Genomic DNA, 27,787 nt, shown 5'->3' on the forward strand with positions numbered 1-27,787 from the left:
ATAGAGAACCTGTTCTCTATCTTTCCATCGGACTTTCGACGGACTCACGGCAGACTTTTTGCATGGTCAAAAGTCTGACCGTTTGTACGAGGCATTACAAGCAGCGAGAGAGGTCAGGGATGGTTTGTTAACTTTTACGGCTTGTTAAGAATATCTAAATACAGTAATTTAATGTTCATAGCCTGAACACAGGTGCACTTTAATATACAAAAAAAGCACTGCAAATACTTCCAAGGTATAATTCTAGTGTAAGTATGAATTATGCCAAGAAACCCATGAAATAAATGCAAATTGATAAAATTAAATAAATGCAAATTGATAATATAGCACTCCGCCCTACTTGCTAATGATTTGATTTTCTACACCAGGATTTAAAGGTCAAAAAGCAGCAAACCAAGCTTTTTCAGCTGTTTGTTTTTACTTACCGGTCTTTTCTTATATACCAGATATATAAAATGCATAAAATTAATCACCAGGAAAACTGCATTCCAAGCCATTATATCCAAAGCACAGCGGAAAAGAGTTGCCCAAATGATAAAGAAGGCACACCCTGTTGAAGAGAGTAAATTTAAAACAAAGTAAGTACATGCATTAACTAAATAAAAAAATTATTATAATTTGCAAATTTCACATCTCAATTACATTATATACTTGACAATTGTATTCTGACGGGGTTATCAAGTAAAGCATTGCAACAAACAGTGATGAAATGTAATGTTCAGTTGCTGAGTAGTTGTGTATTCCTACACTTTACTTTCTGCTTATAAGCTTATTGTTCACACTACTCCAGATGCAGAAACACATTTTTGGGAGTCTTCTAAGTTGAAGTTAGAATACTCAGGGGAAGCAGTACAAAGCAACAGGCAGCAGCAATAGCCATAATACAACCTCCTTATACCGATCTGTTCTATTCTCATTTGTGGAAGGTTTGTAGGAGGTCATAACTGCTTGTTAGGAACTCCATTATTACTTACACGAAATACAAGCACCTAGTTTCTGTTTCAGTAAATGTCTATTGTTTTTGTAAACAATATACAACAGTGCATGATGGGGAAACTTCATATTTCCTTATTATTGGTTCACCAATATCTAAGAATGAATCCTAAGCCTGGTTACCTTAACTGACTTCATACTATAGGAATGCCATTACGAACTGACAAAATGACCAAGCTCTTTCAGGAATGTTTGCTATCTTCCTTAAAAGGTAATATCACTTTCCAAAGGGTTACGATTGGTCATTACTTACCCGCTAGTCCTGCATATACCACAGCCAAAATTGTAATAAACTAGTCCAATACCAGGGCAAGAACCTGGTTTGATCATTTGCCAAGCTGGAAACAGAAGACTCCTTGGCAAAAGGCATCTATAGCTAAGTGTTCTTGTTACATTTTCCAAAATAATTTCATTTGTTATCTTTATCTGTTATTATTTACTTAAAGGGGTTGTAAAGGTAAAAATGTTTTCCCCTAAATAGCTTCCTTTACCTTAGTGCAGTCCTCCTTCACTTACCTCATCCTTCGATTTTGCTTTTAAATGTCCTTATTTCTTCTGAGAAATCCTCACTTCCTGTTCTCCTGTCTGTAACTACACACAGTAATGCGAGGCTTTCTCCCTGGTATGGAGAAAGCCTCTTGAGGGGGGAGGGGGCGAGCAGGAGCGTCAGAACGCTCACTAACACACAGCTCCTTTCTCTATCTGCAAAGTAGAGAGTGTCCTGACACTCCTGCTTGCCCCCTCAAGAGGCTTTCTCCACACCAGGGAGAAAGCCTTGCATTACTGTGTGTAGTTACAGACAAAATTTTACGCAAACAACGTAACATTTTCAAAATTCGACGCGGGAACGACGTCCATACTTAACATTGGTACGTCTCATGCACGCCTTATATAGCAGGGGTAACTTTACGCCGGGAAAAGCCCAACGTAAACGGCATATCTGTACTGCGTCAACTGGGCGTACGTTTGTGAATTTGCGTATCTAGCTGATTTACATATTTCTAGGCGTAAATCAGCGTACACGCCCCTAGTGGCCAGCGTAAATATGCAGTTAAGATCCGACGGCGTAAGAGACTTACGCCGGTCGGATCTAATACAAATCTATGCGTAACTGATTCTAAGATTTAGGCGCATAGATATGACGGCTCGGACTCAGAGTTACGACGGCGTATCTGGAGATACGCTGGCGTAACTCGTACGAGAATCCGGGCCAATATGTATATTGATCAATGGGTCAAAACATCAGCAAAAAAACGTTACCTACAGGCAACCTACAACAGGAATATTGGAAATATAGTTAAAGTCATCTATCTTAAAGTGGAACTTTTAAAAAGCACCGTTAGCTAAAATTATACACACCAATTTAATTTATTTTATAAGTGTAGTGCCATTATGTTACACAGCAAGTATGCCTAAACTGCCTTAATTTTAGATAGGCAGCATTGCCAATCTCGTAAAAACCCTGTCAAATACCCTAAATATCAACATAGAAATAGATTTCTAAAGGGCTGTCTGATCTTTGGTTTATATTTTTCAGGCTGCTTACCAAGCCACAAATCTTGTGTCAAGCCCTGACATTTAATCCAGCCAATATAATTCCATGACCTATTTATATTTCCTCCCCACAATTTGAAAGTTAGAAAAGCAAAGTCACTGCACAGACATCAAAGTGACTGGCATAGCTAATTAAAAAGTAGAAAAATAATCTGTTTTTTTTATAAAACTGGCATAAGGTGACTACTGATGAGCAACATAAATATTTTTTGGAATATAAAATTTAAAGGGAACCCATCGGGATAGAAATATGTGAGCTGCTATTGTGAAATTGAGGTGCAGCATCAAGTGTTGTCATTCTTATCCTGTTTCGACATAAAATGTAAGCAGCCAAAGGACTCCCTAGACCTGGTGCAATTAGATAAGTGCAGAGTTTGTCTAAACTGCTTTTCACGCTGCCTCCCAGGCACGGGGATGGCAAAACTCAACTTGTTCTCTCTTACACCAGCCACAGCATAAGGCCTTGCACTCTTCTATTGGACTTTCACCAAGTGCCAGTCATTTTACCCAAAGCACTGAGTCCCCAGATCCTCCCACACAGTTCTAAAATGGTGAAGTAATTGTTAATGAAAGGTGATAGACAAAAGTCTTGTTATTATCAGGTTTAGTAAGGGAAACTTGTATATGACGTTTTATCCACAGCAACGCGTAATAGTCTAACAGGGCTGTGGTATTGTGGGTACTATCACTAGGTGTTTGGGTCCATTAAAGGGGTTGTGAAGGTACAATTTTTTTTCCTAAATAGCTTCCTTTACCTTAGTGCAGTCCTCCTTCACTTACCTCATCCTTCCATTTTGCTTTTAAATGTCCTTATTTCTTCTGAGAAATGCTCACTTCCTGTTCTTCTGTCTGTAACTCCACACAGTAATGTGAGGCTTTCTTCCTGGTGTGGAGTGTCGTGCTCGCCCCCTCCCTTGGACTACATGAGAGTCAGGACGCCCACTAACACACAGCTCCTTTATCTGCAACGTAGAGAGCGTCCTGACTTTCCAGTAGTCCGAAGGATGAGGTAAGTGAAGGAGGACTGCACTAAGGTAAAGGAAGCTAGTTAGGAAAAAAAAAATGTACCTTTACAACCCCTTTAAGCTTCACATTAGAGGCATCACATTCCCCGTCCTTCAATGCCTGAAGGAGAACCAATCAAAGCGTTGGACATTCTGCTAGGCAGTACCTGACATTAGACAGGACCAACACTTTCAGTGGAGGCATCATAACTTTTGGTTTCAGCAGCTGTCACAGGAACAGAATTGAGTATACCTTGTTAATTAGCTCTCTGCACATCAACAATAGAGACTTGCAGACGTCACATCGGGTGTTCCCATCTACCACCTGTTTTTCTGGGCTCAGTTTAGCAAGGGGAGAATATAGATAACTGCATTCTCACCAAATGTACCAGTCTCACGGGGCACTACCTGCTGTTATGTTTCAAATTTCAGTTTATAGATTGATATACCTTATTAAATCTAGTCTGTCCAGATACTATGGTCACCTGATGACTTGGCACCATCCAGAGGCAGTTTAACTCTCTAACCGCTTCAATACCAGGCACTTTTACCCCCTTCCTGCCCAGGGCAAATTTTAGCTTTCAGTGCGGTCACACTGTGAATGACAATTGCCCGGTCATACAACACTGTACCTAAACAAAATGTTTATAATTTCTTTTGGTGTAATTTAATCATAGCTGGGTTTTAACATTTTTCCTAAATAAACGAAAAAAAAGGCTTAAGATCTTGGAAAAAAAATGTGTATTCTGTAACATTTCTTTGGTGAAAATAACCCAAATAAGAGAATACTATTTAGTCTTTGTAAAAATTATAGAGTTTACAAACTATGGGATATATCTGAAAATTGATCAATCCTGATGTACTGAAGGCCTAGCTCTTTCTATTGCAGGCCTGCAAACATCAGGAAATACCCCCAAATTAGCCATTTTATGAGAGTAGACAGTCCAAGGTGTTTAGTAAGAGGCATGGCGATTTTTTTAAGTTGCAATTTTGTTTCATAATTTTTCTTTACATTTTTTTTTACATGCTGTCACCAGTGCAGTTGAACGTTATCATATAATTGGTGTGACAGTGATCAGGGACACTGACTGGTGACAAATGGGAAAAAATAAAACTAATTACATTTATTTTATATACAAAATGCCTTTTTTTTTTTTACACATGTACTACTCTGAGGAAGTGATCAGGAATTTAGGGCCAGATCCACAAAAGGGATGAGACGGCGTATCTACTGATACGCCGTCGTATCCCTGTTTCTATCTATGGAACTGATCCACAGAATCAGTTTCACATAGATAGGGAAAAGATCCGATATGTGACATGTTTAAGGGACTTACACTGTCGGATCTTAGGATGCAGTACCTCGGCCGCCGCTGGGGGCATTTCTCGTTGAAATGCCGCTTCGGGTATGCAAATTAGCACTTACGGAGATCCACAAAGCTTTTACGCTTCGTTTTTTCTCCGTAAGTATTAGTTTGCAAATGCAATATTAGGGCTGCTTTTACAAGGCCTAAACTGTTTAGGCCTTGTAAAAGTAGACCCTTCTTTTTTTTCCTGCCGCAACTCGTATTTTTTTTTTACGCCCGTCGGTGGTCCAGTGTGGCGATCCGAGGGGGGGCTGCGCTGATAAACAATCAGCGCGAACCCCCCCTGTCAGGAGAGCCGCCGATCGGCTCTCCTCTACTCGCGTCTGTCAGACGCGAGTGAGGAAGAGCCATCAACGGCTCTTCCTGTTTACATCGTGATCAGCCGTGGTTGGACACGGCTGATCACGTGGTAAAGAGCCTCCGTGAGAGACTCTTTACCGAGATTGGTGTTGCGGGGTGTCAGACTGACACCCTGCAACAATGATCCCCGCGATGCGCGCCCCCGGGGGCGCGCAGCGGCTCAGAATCCTGAGTCAGGATTCTACAACCACTTTGCCGACGTCAATATGTCATTGGCGGGCGGCAAGTGGTTAAAGCAGCAGCAAACCTGCTGACCTTACATGCTTGCTAATGTGACAGAACACCTCTGATTTTCATATTTAACATATAAACAGTCAGTCGGATTTACAAATACTGTATTTAAACATATAAGCTCTGTTTTAAAAATAACTGTGAAATTTAAAACTCTGGTGGGTGTAACAAGATGTCCGCTTGTCCCCTTCACACTCTATCATTACTGTGCAATGGTGTGGGGTGTAGCAAGATGGCGGCGACGGAACGTCACTTCCGGAGAGATCTGTGATGGGGAGCTGAATGTGACACTACATCGGCGCTGGAGGAAGCATGCAGCTGCAGTAGAGAGCAGAGCTGATGCTTCACAGGCGGAGTACATTTGGCATCAGCTATTCTTCCTCTAGTACCGGCTCCATTCTTCACACTGATGCTCAGGGATGGCGGGTCGGGAACCCCCAATCTGGGCTTGCTGACCCGCCATCCCAGAGCAGGAGGAGGTGGGCCACAATAGTAGTTAAAGCGGGCCACATGAGTGGGTCAACAGGTGGGCACCCCTAGTGTAAACCAATCAATCTACGCTTATTGTTTTTTGTTTTTGTTTACCAAAAACATGTACCATGGTCATGAAGGGGGGTAAATCTTTCAGAGGTCAAGTGTTTAAAATTGCTTTAAGGTAAACACTACAATAATAACTGAAAATGTACTACACTTAAACATATAGTAAATTAACATATTTAAAATAGAAGATACTTCTGGTGGTGAAAATGCTTTACTACATACAGAACCTGCCCAGTAATCTTTCTGATCTACACTGCATTAAGCCTATTATCAGCAGGAAAACGGTCATAACCAAAATCAATATGATGCTCTTAGCAATACAGCACGTGTTAAACTTCATAAAATATCTCAAGGTATGCCAAGTTATTTTTGTACCTTGTTTTTAGGGCAAATTTTGTTTTAGAATTTCCTTCCAAATGAAAAGCAGTTTACCATGAATAGCAACATACTACTAAAAAAGACTAAATGAAAAAAGCATCCCTAGAACTAGAGCACTTACCCAGGCAGAGAAAAGCACGAAGGAATATCATATGCAGGTTCAGAGTAGTCGGAATGACCAGTCCTAGGGCAAAGCACACGTTTGCCAAGTGGAAAACCAAGTGGTGGATCTCTCTCCAGTTGTCACACACCTCCTCCTCCTCCAGAGTCATGTTCTGGATGCTGCTTGTAGCATTCATTGTCAGCACAACAGTTAATATACTTTCAGTAGTCATCTTTAGAAATCCTCAGGATCTGGTAAAAAAACAAATGCAAGGATATAATTATAAAAGTCATGCCAGCTATACAAAAGAAAATATTACAGTCTTTAGGCTCTCAAGGGAATGTTTATTACTCATGACAGTTTACTTTAAAGTGGAACTCTGGGGCGGACAGAAAGTACGGTATATACTATCCGATCTTTTGATCTTCCGAAGAACAGTACTCCCACACATCCAGAAGTGGACTGTTCATGCCGTCCTCATGTCCAGAGCCAGTCTATGGGCGTAATGACATCAGGAACAGTCCACCGCACAAGAACGTTAGACCGCAAGGGGGGCAGAAGTGGCAGGGATTGGTCTTACACTCAGAGGATTGGTGGATTAGGTAAATATATCTCTGCTATCCTCACCCATAGACCAAAATGAGCAGTTAACCCATACAGTGCGGGCACAACCCCACCCCCTGGAATTCTTCTTTAAAGCTGAACAGTCGGGCTGGTTATAAGGCTAATTACTAATAGTTATTTCTTGCTTACCTGTCAACCACCATTTTCCTCCACTGTGACATTACCAGGATGTTGATGGGCCCTAGATAAACATACGAACAGTGGTTCCTGAATTGTACAGGATGGTGTCAGACAGCTCAGATTGGTTGGGCAGCAAAGAGGAGCACCTTGGGGGACCAGTATTGTAGCGTTGAGGAAGTCAAGGAATAAGTGAAGTATTTCTCTTTATCCCCATAGGCAAAGCAAGCAGTAAACTCTTGGGGGCAGATCCACGTAGAATTGCATGGGCGCAGCGTATGGGAGATACGCTACACCGCTGTAACTTACTTTTTGATGCTTCGAATCCAGAAAGAATTTGCGCCGTAAGTTACGGCGGCGTAGTGTATCTCTCACGGCGTAACGGCGCCTAATTAAAATCAGCGAGTAGGGGGGCGTGTTTCATTTAAATGAAGCGCGTCCCCGCGCCGAACTGCGCATGCGCCGTCCCTAAATTTCCCGCTGTGCATTGCGCGAAATGACGTCGCAAGGACGTCATTGTTTTGACTTGGACGTAACTTACGTCCATCCCGCGATTCACGGACGACTTACGCAAACGGAAAAAAAAATTCAAATTAAACACGGGAACGACGGCCAAACTTAACATAGTAGATCGAACTATATGCCACGAAACAGCAGCTTTAACTATACGCCAGAAAAAGCCGACTAGAGACGACATAAAAGAATGCGACGGCCGCTCGTACGTTCGTGGATCGTCGGAAATAGCTAATTTGCATACTCGAAGCGGAAAACGACAGGAACGCCACCCAGCGGACGCCGAAGAATTGCATTTTAGATCCGAAGGCGTATGAAGACGTACTCCTGTCGGATCTAACCCAGATGCCGTTGTATCTTGTTTTGAGGATTCAAAACAAAGATACGACGTGGGAAATTTGAAAGTACGCAGGCGTATCAGTAGATACACCGGCGTACTCTCTCTGTGGATCTGCCCCTTGAAGTGTGGAAGAAGACTGCATGGGTAACGTTTTCTCCAGCTCAGACTTCAGCTTTAAGTGTATTTAAACATTCTGGCTATCAAGTTCATTAATGGGTGGTCAATGAACCAGTCTCTGACTGATAAGAGTTCTTGGATGAAGCAAGGCGTTATTCATTTTCTGCATTCTCCATGGTAAAAAAGAAAAAAAATACAAGCTTGAGATGGAAACCTTTGTAACAACCTACATGCATTTTCCCAAAACATAAACACCAAGGGGCAGATCCACAGAGAGAGTACGCCGGAGTATCTACTGATACGCCTGCGTACTTTCAAATTTCCCGCGTCGTATCTTTGTTTTGAATCCTCAAAACAAGATACGACGGCATCTGGGTTAGATCCGACAGGCGTACCTCTTGGTACGCCTTCGGATCTAAGATGCAATTTTTCGGCGTCCGCTGGGTGGCGTTCACGTCGTTTTCCACGTCGAGTATGCAAATTAGAATTCCGTCGCATTCTTTTACGTCGTCTCTAGTCTGCTCTAGTCTCTAGTCTGCTTTTTCCGGCGTATAGTTAAAGCTGCTTTTTTAGTGGCGTATAGTTAAACCTGCTATGTTAAGTATGGCCGTCGTTCCCGCGTTTAATTTGAATTTTTTTTTTTTGTTTGCGTAAGTTGCCCGTGAATCGCGGGATGGACGTAATTTACGTCCAAGTCAAAACAATGACGTCCTTGCGACATCATTTCACGCAATGCACGGCAGGAAATGTAAGGATGGTGCATGCACTGTTCGTTCGGCGCGGGGACGCGCTTCATTTAAATGAAACACGCCCCCTACCCGCCCAACTTGAATTCCGCGCCGTTACACCGCTTGAGATACACTACGCCGCCGTAACTTATGGCGCAAAATCTTTATGGATTCGAACCAAAGCCAGGTAAGGTACGGCGGCGTAGCGTATCTCAGATACGATGCGCTGGGGCAGATCTTTGTGGATCTGCCCCCAATTCTGTCCAGAATGCCCCTCTAAAGGGTAGATTTATTCAGGCATCTAAGTAATTTATTTTACCTTAATGGTTTGCCTTTGGATAAAAAAAAATCATGTGCACTGCTATGTATTTCTCACCCAAAGCTAAATTTTAACTAACAAGTGCATTGTTGGTTCACTTACCTTTTCCTTCGATTTCCCTTCTAAAATGTTTTTTTTCTTTGTCTGAATTTCTCACTTCCTGTTTCTCCTCAGTAAGCTTTCCACCATCATCTGAGCGGTAGAAAGTCATTTAGAACAGCTTACTGAACACCTTACTGAGGAGGAACAGGAAGTGAGAAATTCAGACATAGAAAACAAAGAAAAAAAACATTTAGAAGGGAAATGGAAGGAAAGGGTTAGTGAACCAACAATGCACTAGCTTAAAGTAACCTATTTAGAAAATAAAGAACAAACCTTTACAACCCCTTTAATTGTCAACAGATTATTTTGGTCATACCGTGTTTTGTTTAGGCAAATTTGGATCAAATACTTGGCCAAGGTAATTCAGCTGTCCAAACTTGGTAGAAACTCATGCATGACCTAAGTAAGATAGATACTTTGCAGCTTTTAAAATCTGTTCTTTAGACCTGTTCTGTCAATCCTTGGGTGGATGCCCACATTCTTTCACACCATTTCAGCTCAATTATCTATTGGCTCCATGACAAACTCAGAAAAGTAACACAAAGTGTGCCATGGCTGCAGACCATTATTGCATTTGTTGACAACATGATAGGGAGGAAAACTTCATCTGGGCAGCTATGTTTAACAAATATGCATACAAGAGAAGCACCGCTCTGACTGTGAAGCCTCTGATGAGATAATAGAAGACCGGCACACCTACTCCAGGTGCTCAGGCTTACGATGTCCTCCTTCCATCCATCTAAGATACTTGACAATAAAAAACAAAATGCCGGCAACTCTGGATATTCTTCTGTAATCTTTATAATAACATGACCATTAAAATGTGAAGGCTGGCGCGTTTCGGCACTTAGCTTTGTTCACAGCACAGTCACCATAGTAAAATACAACATATAAATAGTGGAAAGATAAAAGGTCACTCCCACTAATTAGATGATATCAATAATTAAAAGTAAACAAGAACCTTGCTGCAGGTGCAGGGTTCTTAGGAAGTGATAACAAGCAAGACATATCATAACAAGAATCACTGAGATAGAAAAGAAAAATGTGTGTATCACAAAAAAATCGCTAAATATATATTGTAAGAAAATCGTCACAACGAAAACAAAACCTATTGGGCCTCGTACACATGACCGAAAGTGCCCCAGGACGAAGTCTTCTGAGACGAAACGGCGTAGGGTGGCGGCGTGCTGACGTCTAGAACCGCATACTGTGTCCCGGAGTGAACGGGTTGTGCTAGCCGGCCAGCTATATATATTTTCACAAGCAAATTTTATCTACATTCTTGTAAGTGTGATTTTAATCTTTTTTAATAAATTGCTATACGGGTTCACACTATGTAGCTTTTTTTCTTCTCCATATTGGTTTCAATCAACATTAATTATCGGTCCACTGTGGGAGAAGTTTTGGCCCCTGGATATCCTGCCATGTAACCCCTTGGCTGGGGAGCAAGCCATCTGCTGTCAGAAGGTCTCTAGTTGGGATCTTCCCCTCTGGTAAGGGGCAGTGTGATTTAAAGGTGGAGGTGTTTTTTCTATCCATGCACTATTCTGAGGTTCTCGCATTTGATGTCACTATTTGCTTGAAGGCGAAGGATTAATTTTTTCTACTATCAAAATACCATCAGATGCATATTTGGTGTTTTTGATTTTGAACAATAGACACTTTACGTTTGATTCATATACCATCCGTAACAGGACATATTATCTCACTTAAAGGCTTTTTGTTCTATTTAATTATATTTGTATTTCACATCAATATCATTAGTTGCGCAGCTTGTTTTTCAATTTTTTCCAGTCTATTTGTGGGTATCTCACATTTTAAGCTGCTTGCATTCTTATTTAAATTCACTCAGACAGGGCAGTATTTCCACAATTTTTCACACGACCGAACATGTCTGCTGAAACTGGTCCACGGACCAGTTTCAGCAGACATGTTCGGTCGTGTGTACGGCCGACTGGACAATTTTCCGGCAGATCGGACAGGTTTCCAGCGGACGAATGTTTCTTAGCATGCTAAGAAACATGTCCGCTGGAAGCCTGTCCGTCGGACATGTTCGGTCGTCTGTACGACTTACCGGACATGTCCGCTCGGCCGAAAGCCCTTGCATGCGTCGAAGTGATTCGACGCATGCGTGGAAGCATTGACCTTCCAGGGTCGCGCACGTCGCTGCGTGAATTCAAATGGGGCGGGTACCATTTAAATTAGGCGCGCTCCCGCGCCGGACATTCTGCGCATGCACCGTTCGCAATTTTCCCGACGTGCTTTGCGTGAAATTACGGCGGCGTGACGTGTTTGTGAATCGCGACGTGCGTAAAGTACTTACGCCGGAAAAAAAAAATCAAAATCGACGCGGGAACAACGGCCATACTTTAACATGGCTGGTGTAAAGTTAAGCAATGAAAAAGATTGCTTAACTTTGCGACGGGAAACTAAGACTTGCGCCGACGTAACGACCGCGAAAACCGTTGTGGATCGCCGTAACTGCTAATTTGCATACCCGACGCTGGAATATGACGCAAACTCCACCCAGCGGCGGCCGAGGTATTGCATCCTAAGATCCGACGGTGTAAGACAATTACACCTGTCAGATCTAAGGGCTATCTATGCGTAACTGATTCTATGAATCAGTTGCATAGATACTCTGAGAGATACGACGGCGTTTCAGAGAAACGCCGTCGTATCTCTTCTGTGAATCTGGCCCACAGTGAAACAATAAAAATGAAACATTCCATTAAATATCATGCCTGGGGGGTCCCCATTAGTCTGCCTGTAAAGTGGTGCATCTGTCAGATGTGTTTTACTGTACCGCACCAAAATGACATTTCTAAAAGGAAAATAAAAATTATAAAAATCAAGGAAAAAAAATCTGGTCTGGTATGGATTTTAAGGGGAACTCATGCCAAAATGTAAAAAATAATCCATACCAGACCCTTATCCGAGCAAGCAGCCTGGCAGGCAAGGAAAGGGTGGATGGGGGGCGATCGAGCGCCCCCTCCTGAACCACAACATGGGGTCCCCCCCAAAACACCTTGTGCCCATGTTAATGCAACCCTTGTCCGGTGGTTTTGGGGGTCTGCAGGTGGAATCTTGAATGGGTAGGGGTACACATAGGGGGGCTGGGATCTGGGGGCCCCCTTGTTAAAGGGGACTTCCAGATACCCATTTACCAGACAAAGTGTCAAAAAGTAAAAACTACAATACAGTTTTTAAAAAAGAAAAAAGGGACCCCAAAGCACCTTCCACATGTTGAGGGCAAGCGGTCTGGTATGGTTTGGCCTGCCAGGCAGCTTGCTCGGATAAGGGTCTGGTATTCATTTTGTGAGCCCCACACCAATTTTTTATTAAATTAGGGCATGGAGTTCCCCTTAAAATCTATGCCAGACCCAAATGGCCTGGTATGGACTTGGACTTGGAGGGAGGGGGGGGGGGGACCCATGCATTTTATTCTTAATTCTGTCATAGGGTTCCCCTTAACCACTTCAATACACTGTATTATATACTGTACACTGTACTGTATATATATATATATATATATATATATATATATATATATTTATATATACTACATGGTATATATATTAGTACACTGCCTGCACTGTGTATATATATAGTCTACACTACACTGACTACACTATATATATACAGGGAGTGCAGAATTATTAGGAAAGTTGTATTTTTGAGGATTAATTTTATTATTGAACAACAACCATGTTCTCAATGAACCCAAAAAACTCATTAATATCAAAGCTGAATATTTTTGGAAGTAGTTTTTAGTTTGTTTTTAGTTTTAGCTATTTTAGGGGGATATCTGTGTGTGCAGGTGACTATTACTGTGCATAATTATTAGGCAACTTAACAAAAAACAAATATATACCCATTTCAATTATTTATTTTTACCAGTGAAACCAATATAACATCTCAACATTCACAAATATAAATTTCTGACATTCAAAAACAAAACAAAAACAAATCAGTGACCAATATAGCCACCTTTATTTGCAAGGACACTCAAAAGCCTGCCATCCATGGATTCTGTCAGTGTTTTGATCTGTTCACCATCAACATTGCGTGCAGCAGCAACCACAGCCTCCCAGACACTGTTCAGAGAGGTGTACTGTTTTCCCTCCTTGTAAATCTCACATTTGATGATGGACCACAGGTTCTCAATGGGGTTCAGATCAGGTGAACAAGGAGGCCATGTCATTAGTTTTTCTTCTTTTATACCCTTTCTTGCCAGCCACGCTGTGGAGTACTTGGACGCGTGTGATGGAGCATTGTCCTGCATGAAAATCATGTTTTTCTTGAAGGATGCAGACTTCTTCCTGTACCACTGCTTGAAGAAGGTGTCTTCCAGAAACTGGTAGTAGGACTGGGAGTTGAGCTTGACTCCATCCTCAACCCGAAAATGCCCCACAAGCTCATCTTTGATGATACCAGCCCAAACCAGTACTCCACCTCCACCTTGCTGGCGTCTGAGTCGGACTGGAGCTCTCTGTCCTTTACCAATCCAGCCACGGGCCCATCCATCTGGCCCATCAAGACTCACTCTCATTTCATCAGTCCATAAAACCTTAGAAAAATCAGTCTTGAGATATTTCTTGGCCCAGTCTTGACGTTTCAGCTTGTGTGTCTTGTTCAGTGGTGGTCGTCTTTCAGCCTTTCTTACCTTGGCCATGTCTCTGAGTATTGCACACCCTGTGCTTTTGGGCACTCCAGTGATGTTGCAGCTCTGAAATATGGCCAAACTGGTGGCAAGTGGCATCTTGGCAGCTGCACGCTTGACTTTTCTCAGTTCATGGGCAGTTATTCTGCGCCTTGGTTTTTCCACACGCTTCTTGCGACCCTGTTGACTATTTTTAATGAAACGCTTGATTGTTCGATGATCACGCTTCAGAAGCTTTGAAATTTTAAGAGTGCTGCATCCCTCTGCAAGATATCTCACTATTTTTGACTTTTCTGAGCCTGTCAAGTCCTTCTTTTGACCCATTTTGCCAAAGGAAAGGAAGTTGACTAATAATTATGCACACCTGATATAGGGTGTTGATGTCATTAGACCACACACTTTCTCATTACAGAGATGCACATCACCTAATATGCTTAATTGGTAGTAGGCTTTCGAGCCTATACAGCTTGGAGTAAGACAACATGCATAAAGAGGATGATGTGGTCAAAATACTAATTTGCCTAATAATTCTGCACTCCCTGTATATATACTAAACTGCCTGCACGCCACTATCCAACCTGCCTCTAGCTAACGTTCTCTCGTTTATAACACTATATACAGCCGCTGTGTAAGCAGGCTTACATAGTGTGGGGCGTGTACTTATCCCCCTGTGCCATGATTGGCTAAAGGCACCCTGCCTTTGGCCAATGATGGCTCTCACAACAGAGCATGCTGTGATCTCGCAGCGCATTAAGTGGCATTCTGCGGTGCTCAAATTTACACCAAATGCCCCATAATGTTCGGTATTCACCATCCGATGTTCGAGATGAACTTACGTTTAACTCGAACATCAGGGGATCCCTACCCAGGAGTAAACTAAAGGCAAAGCCTATCGTTCAGCGTTTTCTCCTGCACTCCCAATACCCCAAATCCCAGTCAACTCTCAGGCCTCGTACACACGACAGAGTTTCTCGGCAGAATTCAGCGAGAAACTCGGTCAGAGCCGGATTCTGCCGAGAAACTCTGTCGTCTGTACACTTTCGGCCCGATGGAGCCGCCGAGGAACTCGTGGAGAAAATAGAGAACATGTTCTCTATTTTCTCGTTGTTCTATGGGAGAACTCGGCCCGCCGAGCTCCTCGGCGGCTTCAGGGCTGAACTCGCCGAGGAACTTGATGTGTTTGGCACGTTGAGTTCCTCGGCCGTGTGTACGAGGCCTCATACATAAATATCAATGTTTCTAGTAATTCTGTCTCATCACTATTGGTGGTCATACTGGCCAAAAGAAATAAGGCAGGTAGGGTGAACAAGCATCTAACACCACCAGGAAGTGTCAAGCTTTTCAATAGGTGGCCTGAGATTTAGGAAATTTCTTAGTAGGCATTACCTGAAAATAAGGTAGTTTATGGGAATTATGATTGCCTGGAGAGCATACCATGTTAACAGATGCCAAACATTATTTGTAATAAAAACAGATGGTACTGAATGAAATCCCCATACAGATATTATTACATTCATTTCTTATTAAGCACATAAACATAACTACCGTATATTTGCAAAGTAACAGTCCTAAAGTGAAGTGGTGCTTGTGACTGCTGAGGCATTTTAGCTAGAGGTTGTATATACCCATCTGCAAGACAAGATGATGATACTGCAACCAAAATCTTATATATTAATGCTATGAGCAATTTATTTTTATTTGAAACGTATCACAGAAGATTTGAACTGGATCCTGAGCACCTGTGCACTTCAGAAAGCACTTTAAAATAAATCTATAATCGTTTTACATTTTCCCTCCATAGATTTACATGCAAATGTAATAAGCTTAATGCCAATATTTCCATTAATGTATGCCAATATTTGTAAAGACTAACTTATATGTATATTTTCATATCAAACAAAATACATAAAAAATGCGGGGGTTGCCATTGCTGCCCTCTTTCTGAAAATACTAGCTGGGGAAAACACAGGAAGTGGCACCTGACTGTAGTATTATAGCACAGTTTTAATGGCAAGATATGCAATACACTCATAGGATAAAATCAGGCTCATCTGTGTGTATATGTGGTATCTCTCCTGGCGTCCAAGACAGGCATCCATGAGGTCTCTCTCCCTGATGTCTTCGGGTGACGTAATTTCCCTGTGCTCCACGCCGGTTCCGGCCAACTTCCTGGTGGCCAGAGGATTGACAACGGATCCCCTACCATCTCCTCAATGCGTAGATGCCTGTCTCGGACGCCAGGAAAGATACCACGTATACACACACAGATGAGACAGATTTTAATCTTTATCCTATGAGTGTATTGCACATCTTGCCATTAAACTGTGCTTTAATACTACACTCAGGTGCCACTTCCTGTGTTTTTCCCTCCTTTTATCCTGTTTACAAAGCTGGCTTTCTCTGAGGACATTTTAAGAATTTACCTTTTATGGACTTATGGACTAACACGATTATTGGTTTATTGCCTACCTATATGTTCAGTTACACTATCTTTGCGCTTATGCCGCGTACACACGGGCAAACATGTACGATGAAACCGGTCCGCCGGACCGTTTTCACCGTACATGTCTGCCCGGGGATTTCTGTACGATGGCTGTACTAACCATCGTACAGAAATCAGCACGTAAACAATACGCGGGGCAGACATGTACGATGAAACCGGTCCGCCGGACCATTTTCACCGTACATGTCTGCCCGGGGATTTCTGTACGATGGCTGTACTAACCATCGTACAGAAATCCGCACGTAAACAATACGCGGGGCGTGTCTGCGCCGTCGCCGTGATGATGACGCGGCGACGTGGGCGGCCCTGCCAGTTAAATGCTTCCACGCATGCGTCGAAGTCATTCGACGCATGCGAGGGATGGCGGGCGCTCGGACATGTACGGTAGGTCTGTACAGACGACCGAACATGTCCGAGCGGGCAGGATTCCAGCGGGCCGTTTTAAAACAAGTCCAGAAATATTTGCCCGCTGGGAAAAGGCCCGGCGGGCAAATGTTTGCTGGAATCCTGCACGCTCGGGCCTACACACGACCGAACATGTCTGCTGAAACTGGTCCGCGGCCCAGTTTCAGCAGACATGTTCGGTCGTCTGTACGGGGCCTTACAGATACTCTTTTTCCTATTGAAAATACTAGCTGTCTAACTAGATGTCTTAATAATTTGAGTCATAAACCCCCAGAACAAGCATGTAGATTAGACAGTACATGCAGTAGTGACCAGTCCATAAGGTTGGGCTCGGGGGACAATGATCGCCCACTTGTGACACTAGCAAATCAATATTGCCTATTGGTTTCCAGCTTCTCCTCCTGGTTAATCTGGGCAGGAGGCGGATCTGAAGAAGACCGGGTTGGCCGGGAGGAGAAGTCAGGGAAGCCACTGAAGGGGTGAATGCAGACCTGGGAGGAGGTTGTGTTGTTTGCCCCCCCCCCCCCAAAAAAAAGGTTAGCACCAGACGCGGCTGAGTACATGTGATCTGCATACTTGTTTTGGGTCAGTGACAGCAGGGACCAGATGTCAGTTTGACTGTGTCCTGGTTTCAGCGTCTTACGATCAAATATGATCAACTTTTAAATATGATGTAACTGCTTTTTTTGGTGACATTACAATTTTTCAGTTGTTACATGCAGATGGCATGCTTTTCTTGTGCTCTTCGGTATAGTCACACCAGCCACATGCTAAAACGATATGTTTTAGCGTGCAACTAGTGTTCACTGTGTAGCAGCATTGAACAGTCTTATTTCATCTGTAAATTATTTGACCATGATGACCATAATTTTAATGTTGTGACAAATATTTAGCCCATGGATAGTGTCATGGTTATTAACACATGCAGACATCAAATACTATAGCACTGGTTTATCTAAGACAGGGTTCTCCAAACTTTCTAAGCAAAGGGCCAGTTTACTGTCCTTCAGACTTATGGGGGGGCCAGACTGTGGCTATTGGGAGTAGAAAATGGGGAAAAATAATGCCTAATCATTTGATGTAGTGGGAGGAACTGTACCCCATCATTGGTGATATTATCCTCCATTGTTGGTGCTGTTGGGAGGAATTGTGCCCCAGCATTAGTGTCATCGGGAGGAATTGTACCCCTTCATAGGCATTAGTTGGGGGGAATTAAGCCTCATTGTTGGTATCAGTGGATGATATAGTGCCCCAAGGGCCAGATAAAAGCATGTAAAGGGCCCCATCTGGCCCCCCCGCTGCAGTTTGGAGACCACTGATCTAAGGGAAACAATATTCCAATAAGATGTTCTTTAATTTCTATATCCTCTAGAATAGATGATTATCTTCTGGCAATCTTTGTATGGAACCAATAAACATGAAAACAGCCTAATCCAATGACTGGTAATTGATGCCTGAATGTACCATACTAAAAAATTACCCCAGATACTGAGAGATGTGTAGCACTGTATAAACAGTGCAACATTTATACTGAGCGTCAAATACACATTTGTTGTTATCTATTAGTGGTGCAACTTGGGGAGGGAAAATTCATATTATGTATAATAATATACAAGACATATATTATATGTACAGACAGTTGTTCCTTTTTAGTACTACAGCAGAATATGTTTTCACTCTTTCGCTCAATGCACCACATTATAAAGTCAATAAACATAATACTATGCACTTTTGTAAATTGTCATCCCTGGAAAGTCCAGATTTATTTCTATCTAAAAATAAGACAACCTAATAAAATATGGAAGCGCAAGCAAGTAAAAATATTAGTCACATCAAAAATTAATTTCATATAAGATTTATAATAACAGCCCACAATATGTATTCACTGCAAATGCACTTTATTTTACCCTTTAAAAGTACTGAAAGTATATAGGATATGAATTGTTTTGTGTATAATGTACATACAAGGATTTGTATTTAAATGGCATATTTATCTATTATATTGATATAGAAGAAGTCTCTGCAAACACACAGAAACAAAGCTTGCCACACACACAGATTTTTTAAATGGAAAAAAATCTAACAAATTCCTCCATTCACACTAAGGCCGCGTACACACGATGAGTTAAACCGATGAGAACAGTCTGATAGACCATTTTCATCGGTCCAAACCAATCGTGTGTGGGCGCCATCGGTTATTTAACCATCGTTTAAAAAAAAGCCAACTTGTTTTAAATTTAACCGATGGATACCTAACCGAAAAAAATGATCGTTTGTTGGCACAACCATCGGTTAAAAATCAACGCATGCTTCATTTTTCTCAGCACGTCGTTGTGTTTTACGTCACCGCGTTCTGACATGATCGGTTTTGTAGGCACGACTGATGAAAGTCAGCTTCATCGGATATCTGATGAAAAAATCCATCAGAACGTTTTCATCAGACTAACCTATCGTGTGCACAAATCTTCCATTGTGGACAATGAATTTGCTGGCTGTCAAAATACCAGAACCAGGTGCCTACATCGAATAGGATGCAAGTGCTGTTTGGCCACTGGGGTTCCTGTTGGGCAGGAGGATGCCAACAGGGCCAACCACGGAAGGAATTTTAGCTGGATTATCCATGTATGGCATGCTTTATTTTGTGCTCAATAATGCAGAAATCGTAAATCGTGTTTCTGTAAATAAAGCAAGAAGAGATGTGAAGAGGTTATTTGTTCAATCAAATATTAGAATGCAAAAGATATGATTGACATGTCCTCTGCTAAATCTCAGATGACTTTCTTCAATTTTTACTGATTGCAACCCCTTACAGAAAGCAGTACTTAAAAATAAAAAAATCAGCAGAAGATATCTTGTAGGCAAAAACACATTTTTAAGGTGATTCTGAAATAATCTCAAATCATCCTAAAGTAAAGATGTTGGGTAATTCCAACATTCCACCCTGCATTGGGCCTCCTCCAGTGCCCAAATTCACCTGTGCTGCCTCCCAAATATCTTCCACTGCCTCAATGAAGCAATTGTCAACAATACTAAGTACTCTTGGGAACCGCACTTTTGATGAAAGGACCTGCTGTGACATTGCTGAAGCCTGGCGTTTTGCGATTTATGCTTTAAGATCTGCTTTGTGGTGGTGCAGATGGCATGTCCCTTATTCTTCCATGCCCAAATGTTCTTAAAGGATAACAGCACAGACTGAAGAAGTAGTACAGGTAAGCACCCCCAGATTTGCATCAAAACTGTGGACAATGCCTGGGTTACGGTATAGCAAGTTCAGATGCCTGCATATCAGTTTACAGTAAAACCTTGGTTTGTGAGCATAATTTGTTCCAGAAACATGCTTGTAATCCAAAGCACTTGTATATCAAAGCATTTTTTTTACAGGGTATAAAAGAGAAGAGAGGCACCTCTAAGTGTAGCAATAAGTTGCTAAATGTTGTACCTTAATTAAATGTAACCATATTGCTACACTTAGAGGCTCCTCACTTCTTTTTTATACTCAGTTGTGACATGACGCTACTCTTATATCAAGACATCGCTTGTATATCAAGGCAAAATGTATTAAAACATTTTGCTTGTCTTGCAAAACACTCTTAAACCAAGGTTTTACTGTAATTTGCCTACGTAATGAACCACAAGCCCTGAATCTCTGGTTTGCAGCATTCAAGAACTTGCCCTTCTTCCTCTCTACCACCCAGCGGTCCCCCAATAGCTAGGAGCAAGAGGTGTGATCAGGCTCTCTAGCAGGAGGTTTTGTTGAGTACTAGAGACTCCCAGCAGCTGAAGCTCATTGTGTACCTATTCAGGGCAAAGTGACAGTCTCTTAAAAAGCTTACTGACTAGTTAAGTTGGACCCAGTTTGTCTGCAATACGAAATGTACCTACAGGGCATGTTGTGTTCAGAGAGAATACATTTGAAGCCACAGAACTGTCATCCACACTGCATCATTGGGGTAAACTGCAATCTGCTGAGCAACATCTGGTCCTTGAAAGAGTCACATGCTTCCCCATGCCCAAAGGACTAAGTATTTAGAAAGGGTTCTGACAGAATGGCAAACAAGAATCTAGGTGGCACAGGGGTAGCGTTTCAATAAGCTCTGTCACCTTGCCCTGAATGGGCAGAGTGACAGAGTCTCTTTATCAAAAGTCATCAATGGGAAGAGTGACAGAGTCTCTTTATAAAACAATTCATTAAAGCTAACCTTCACCCTGAATGACAACGTGGTTGTATCTGGCGCCAGCCTCCTCCCTCTATCATGATACAATTTTTTTATTTTGTGCTGTGGGGCAGCATTTCCTCCTTTCTTGTCTAGGCGAGAATGAACTTGCCCTGAAGGGCCTGGGACCAGTGCATGTGTGAGCACAGCTCAGAGCTTGCACAGATCCACCACAGGGCTCCACCAGGTCCCGAAGGCTGGACAGAGCCCTTTACGAGGTCCGCTGAACCACAATCCAGGGGACCCGAAATTCCTTTTTAAACTTTGTATGCATTTTAAGTGTTATAATGTTTCCTAGAAAGCTACTTCATTTGTTACACGTCTGCATTACTGTAATGTTATTCCTTTATTCCATAAAAGTTGTGAGAATAATTTCTCACCTACTGTATACAGATGTAAGTATAATGAAAGGAAAACTAAAAGTCTGTGATATCTGGATGTGATTTGCCTTGTAATGTTATTTTTATACCTCACACCTTGCTTGAGGAGACCTTCCTGTAAGTATTGATTGATAAGTGCATGTCCTGGACACTCTCCCAGGATCCTTCTGCTGCCAGTTGAGATAAACAAATCATAGATACGGGCTGACTTCTTCACATTCTGTGAGAACACCCCTTCACAGTCTATTCTTAGTAACTATTTTCTGACATGTTGTTACTTTGAGCATGTGATGATAGGAATATAGAAGCTGTCATTCCTCTGGGATATTATCCTAAACATTGCAATATTATTTTGTAAGTCACAGATTCAGATCATGCATGCAGCCAATGAAGTCTAATGTCCTATTCTGCATGCCATTCCAGATCAGGGACTCACTAAATAGTGTAGTAAGGATCGGGATGAAAGCCTCAGAGCTAGCACATGGGAATGGCAGCTCCATCCTTTCTATCCTTACAGATTTACTTTAAATGACGACTTCACTTTCAGTGAATTAGTCTTTCATAGCTTTTCACTTCAGTGTAACCCATCTCCCCGCTCTAGAGAAATTCCCCAGCCTGGCTATAAACAGCTCTTCCTGATTCACCCCTATGGCCAGTCCCTACTAATGGTATATATATATACAGTATCTCACAAAAGTGAGTACACCCCTCACATGTTTGTAAATATTTTATTATATCTTTTTATGTGACAACACTGAACAAAATTAGACTTTACTACAATGTAGTGAGTGTAGTGCTTGTATAACAGTGTACATTTGCTGTCCCCTTAAAAAATAACTCAACACACAACCATTAAGTTCTAAACTGCTGGCAACAAAAGTGAGTACACCCCACAAATGAAAATGTCCAAATTGGACCCAAAGTGTCAATTTTTTGTGTGGTCACCATTATTTTCCAGCACTGCCTTAACCCTCTTGGGCATTGAGTTCACCAGAGCTTCAAAGGTTGCCACTGGAGTCTTCTTCCACTCCTCCATGACTACATCATGAAGGTGGTGGATGTTAGAGACCTTGTGCTCCTCCACAAGATGCCCCACAGATGCTCATTAGGGTTTAGGTCTGGAGACATGCTTGGTCAGTCCATCACCTTTACCCTCAGCTTCTTTAACAAGGCAGTGGTCGTCTTGGAAGTGTGTTTGGGGTCATTATCATGTTGAAATACTGCCCTGCAGACCAGTCTCCTAAGGGAGGGGATCATGCTCTGCTTCAATATGTCACAGTACATGTTGGAATACTGCCCTGCAGACCAGTCTCTGAAGGAAGGGGATCATGCTCTGCTTCATTATGTCACATTACATGTTGGCATTCATGGTTCCCTCAATGAACTGTAGCTCCCCAGTGCCAGCAGCACTCATGCAGCCCCAGACCATGACACTCCCACCACCATGCTTGGCTGTAGCAAGACACACATTTGCCACCTCACATGCTTCATCATCTGAACCAAATTAGTTTATCTTGATCTCATCAAACCACAGGACATGGTTCCAGTAATCCATGTTCTTAGTGTGCTTGTCTTCAGCAAACTGTTTGCGGGCTTTCTTGTGAATAGTCTTTAGAAGAGGCTTCCTTCAGGGATGACAGCCATGCATATCAATTTGATGCAGTGTGTGGCGTATGGCCTGAGCACTGACAGGCTGACTCCCCACCCCTTCCACCTCTGCAGCAATACTGGCAGCACTCATACGTCTATTTCCCAAAGACAACCTCTGGATATGACACTGAGCACGTGCACTCAACTTCTTTGGTCGACCATGGCGAGGCCCGTTCTGAGTGGAACCTGTCCTGTTAAACCGCTATATGGTCTTGGTCACCGTGCTGCAGCTCAGTTTCAGGGTCTTGGCAATCTTCTTATAGCCTAGGCCATCTTTATGTAGAGCAACAATTCTTTTTTTTTTAGATCCTCAGAGAGTTCTTTGCCATGAGGTGCCATGTTGAACTTCCAGTGACCAGTATGTGAGAGCGATAACACCAAATTTAACACACCTGCTCCCCATTCACACCTGAGACCTTGTAACACTAACGAGTCACTTGACACCGGGGAGGGGAAATGGCTAATTGGGCCCAATTTTGACATTTTCATTTAGAGGTATACTCACTTTTGTTGCCAGCGGTTTAGACATTAATGGCTGTGTGTTGTGTTATTTTGAGGGGACAGCAAATTTACACTGTTTACACTACAAGCTGTACACTCACTTTACTTTACATTGTAGCAAAGTGTAATTTTTTCTGTATTGTTACATGAAAAGATATAATAAAATATTTATAAAAGTATGTGTGTACTCACTTTAGTGAGATACTGTAGCTATCCAAAGGCGTACAGACCAAACCATAGAAATAAATGAGACTGTACCACACATATGCAATAACAAACAAACACAGATAAGGCGCTTCCTTGAAAGCTGCTAGTATTTTGAATATACAGTATGAAAGAACCAGTGGCCCCTTTAAGTGTGTAAACACCAAGATGTAACAGAAGGTAGGTGCTAGTTATTCACGATATACCATCAGTTTCTCAATAGACACGACCAATGATTACATCTATATTATGAAAGGGTGAGCTTAATACAAGTCCATATATAATGTGACAAATCGCTAACGATTGTGTGAAGCTGTGTGTGATAACTAATTCTTCACATTAGACCCCATTCACATCTAGGCGTTTTTACGCCTGTAGCGCTACGCCTCTGCCGCCAGAGGGCTGGAAATACATGTCCCTCTATGGAGATGGTTCACATCTCCACGCCGAACGCCGGACGCCTGTCGCCTGCGGCGTGAAAAAAGGTCCCGGACCTTTTTTTCAGGCGTCTTCGAGCGTTCGGCTAGGAGATGGCAATCATCTCCATAGAGGGGGTCATCTTGGGACACATCTAGGCGGACAATACCCGCGTTTTGTCGCCGCAAATCGCGGTACAAAACGCCGCTATTTTTACCGCGATTTGCGGCGACAAAACGCCGCGATTTCGTCCGTCTAGATGTGAATGCAGCCTTAGGTGAGTAAGTGCTTTCTCCACACACCTGGGTGAAATGTGCACTTACTAGAAATGTATGGCTGACAAAGTAGCATATGCGCTGTAAGAAAGATATATCCTCTATAACAAGATCCTGCTATGTCTCAGTCTGGAAATCCTATTAGTATGCACTCTCACACCATCATGGGTTGAATAGAATATCCAAGAAATAGATCATTGTGTAATATGTTTATTAAAACCAGGCGCTAACAAAGTAGGTATAAAATCAGCTACTCACATTTTTCAGGTATCTGTGAGACACCAACACAAACAGCTCACTTGACAGATACAAATTGCGCCGCCACTTGTGGCCACCAAGCCAGCGTGCGTTCCAAAGAATGGAAAAGAGACAGGTGATGGACCAGATATGACATCGCGGCTCAGTCTCTATGCATTTCGCACATAGCATGTTTTGAAGCTCCTTAGTGGCCACAAATGGTGGCACAATTAGTACCTGTCAAGTGAGCTCTTTGCCAGCAGGAATCAATCAGACTTCGTCAGGTTTTTTGGTTGGTTGCGGTTAGCATTTTTTTTTCTCCAATATCAATTACAATAATCAGCTTCTCGAGTTATCATAATTTGGACATTACCCAAAAAGGCATTAAAAAAGTTCAGCCAACTGGGCACCATGCACTATGTATGGTGGCAGTGTCCCAAAGTAACTTATCTCATAGGTGATAGGATCAAATATCCCTAGATCCCTGGAAGAGGCCTTATTTTAGAAATAGGATCCTGTCATTCTTAAATGGAGTAGACCGATAATCTTGTATATAATATTAGCGGCCAGAATTGTTATAGCGAGTTGCTAAAAACAGACTGTGGTGCACATGGATTATGTCAAACTAAAATGTAATTGGATTAAGATCAATGACAAATTCACATGTACCCTCCAGAACAATAACTCAAAATTTGACAAGACCTGGGACCCTTGGATCAGATATATTTCTCCCGATTGATGTGGCCTCAGAAGAAGAGTTGTTAAAGTGGATGTAAACCCACCACCCAGTATAAACTAATTGCACAGTATAAATGTATATATACTTTAAAGCCTCATGCATGTATCCCTACCATGCAAATGTCACCCCCTTTAGCAGTAGGAGCCCTGCAAAACTCTGGAATCGGTGGGTAGGTCTCTTTGCCGGAGCTCGGTGGGCAGAGTTGTGATGTCACAAGACCCCCCAGCCCACCTCTACACTCTCCTACTCTTTCTGTTGGCTCTGGTAGTTGACTGCCCCATGAATATCCTCCTCAGTCACTATCCACATCCAGTCAAAACTCAGGAAAGGCACCACATGACTTCAGCATGCCCAATCATGCTGAGGTGTGGATAAGTTAATCCTGGGAGAGCTGGAGAAGAAAGGAGGAGGGATGTGAAGTTGGAATCGTAAAACTTTTTCTGCTCTCATGCTCATTCATGAGATAAATAAATCAGATGTCAGTCACAGCAGTGGGGAAAGTGGCGACACAAACTTATCTGTGTGTCATTTTTTATCTTACAAAAAAAAAAGATAAGAGAATTGCTCAGAGCTGGATTAACTCTTAATGGCAAGACTGGGCACAGATGACTTGATATCCTCTACTGTACCAGGTAGGAGTCTTCATTAAAAAAAAATTAACATTGGTGACTCAAAATAATAGTGCTTCCTAGGGACCAATCCAAGATTCCTTTTACTGGTAATGTTTTTGTACTCCCTGCCATACAGAAAGCTCTACTTCCTGAGAGTATATTGGCAAGCGTGAACTCAGACCAATTAGTTCTCTATCTTACTTTCTGGACCCATGTGGCTGGGGATTGCTAGTATCTGTTATGAGCCTTATCAATAAAATTACATATTATTTTCTTTCACAAGAATCTTTTGGTTCTGTAAATTGTTTATTTCCTTTCTATTTACTTTGAAAGTATATAAATGCTATGAAAACTCAATAAACAGCCTGAAATATAAAAAATGTGTTTAGCTGGGTGAACCAGTGCCAGTTATCCACAATCCATAGGTCATTTTCTGGGAAACTGCTGTATGAAGTTTATTTTAACTTCAAGTGGCTTGATCAGTGATGTTAGTATAACTGACTACTTACTGCCAAGTAGAGATTGACTTTAAGGTTATGGGCTGATACATTGCTCCCTTGCAGATTGGGCTGTGGTGTATGTACAGCCAGGTGGAGATTAATCCAAAAAAAAGATGATCCCCCATTCATTCTAAGTTCCTAAAGGCCAAATATATTTATATATTCATTTATAGTGGTATTATATAAGAGTCTAAGCATTTTCATTTATTTACATCCTACACGTGTTGTATGATGTTTGCCTAGGTCTGCTATAATTTCTAAATGAATAATTATAGCCACTGCACTACAACTTTTATTTGTTGACTAAGCCACACCAGTGAAACCATGTCTGTTTAGCCAAGCCCATTTTGATGTCAACTACAGTACATACGTCATCCATAACCCTCTCCAAGCATCCATTTTGCTACAACAAAAAGGCATCGGGGCAAACAATCCACATATATTCATTCCATAAACATAACCAATTCATATTTATTCGCTATTGTAACACAACTGGGTGGGCTCGGAGCGCAGTGCTCACATGTTTTAACCCCCCCATTGGAATCCATGCGTCCGGCGCCCTGCATGTAGATCAGGAAACTGGACCCATAAAGGGGGGGGGGGGGGGCGTGCTCATGTGCCCCTAATGGACAGGCCGCCACTGGTCCAAAGCTTATATTGCAGAGAGATCACAAAAGAACAAGTGCAATGTGATCACCAGACTGATGAATGTGTCCTGTACGGCTCCAAATCGTGTTCTTTTGTGATCTCTCTGCAATAAAAACTGGACTGCAATGGAAGATCCATGGCAAGTATGTACATTGATCATGGATTCCTGACAACTCAATTCAACAATATAGGGAAACTGTATTTTTTTTTTTGTTTCAGAAAAAGCTTTACCTTTTATAATTAAAATGTCATCCCTGAACTCCAGCAAACTGATTTTACCTTGGCAGAGATGATGTCACCAGTCTGTTACAAGCAGGAGGAAGCATTATATGTATCTTGTCTCCCTCCCCGATAGGACTGGAACATTGTAACTTTATAGAGAGTGACAGGGTGAGAGGCTGCAGCAGGTGACTGATCTGTTAAACATTTGAGAACACAGCCAAGAACTGC

The 27,787-nt window shown here is 42.2% G+C and overlaps 1 protein-coding gene across 5 annotated transcripts in view; it reads right to left on the reverse strand.

Moving 5' to 3' along the window:
• The window catches only part of BVES (blood vessel epicardial substance), a 261,522-nt gene that overhangs the window by 38,000 nt on the left and 195,735 nt on the right, over window positions 1-27,787 (reverse strand). For all 5 annotated transcript variants that reach the window (XM_040350168.1, XM_040350167.1, XM_040350171.1 and 2 more), the window contains exons 2-3: window positions 6,549-6,781; window positions 426-550 (exon numbers count right to left, since the gene is read on the reverse strand). In XM_040350168.1, coding sequence (XP_040206102.1) covers window positions 426-550; window positions 6,549-6,762 — 339 coding nt within the window. In that variant the 5' untranslated portion in view covers window positions 6,763-6,781. The remainder of the gene's footprint in view (window positions 1-425; window positions 551-6,548; window positions 6,782-27,787) is intronic.

Source organism: Rana temporaria, chromosome 4 (assembly GCF_905171775.1).
Source record: "Rana temporaria chromosome 4, aRanTem1.1, whole genome shotgun sequence".
NCBI classification, from domain to species: domain Eukaryota; kingdom Metazoa; phylum Chordata; class Amphibia; order Anura; family Ranidae; genus Rana; species Rana temporaria.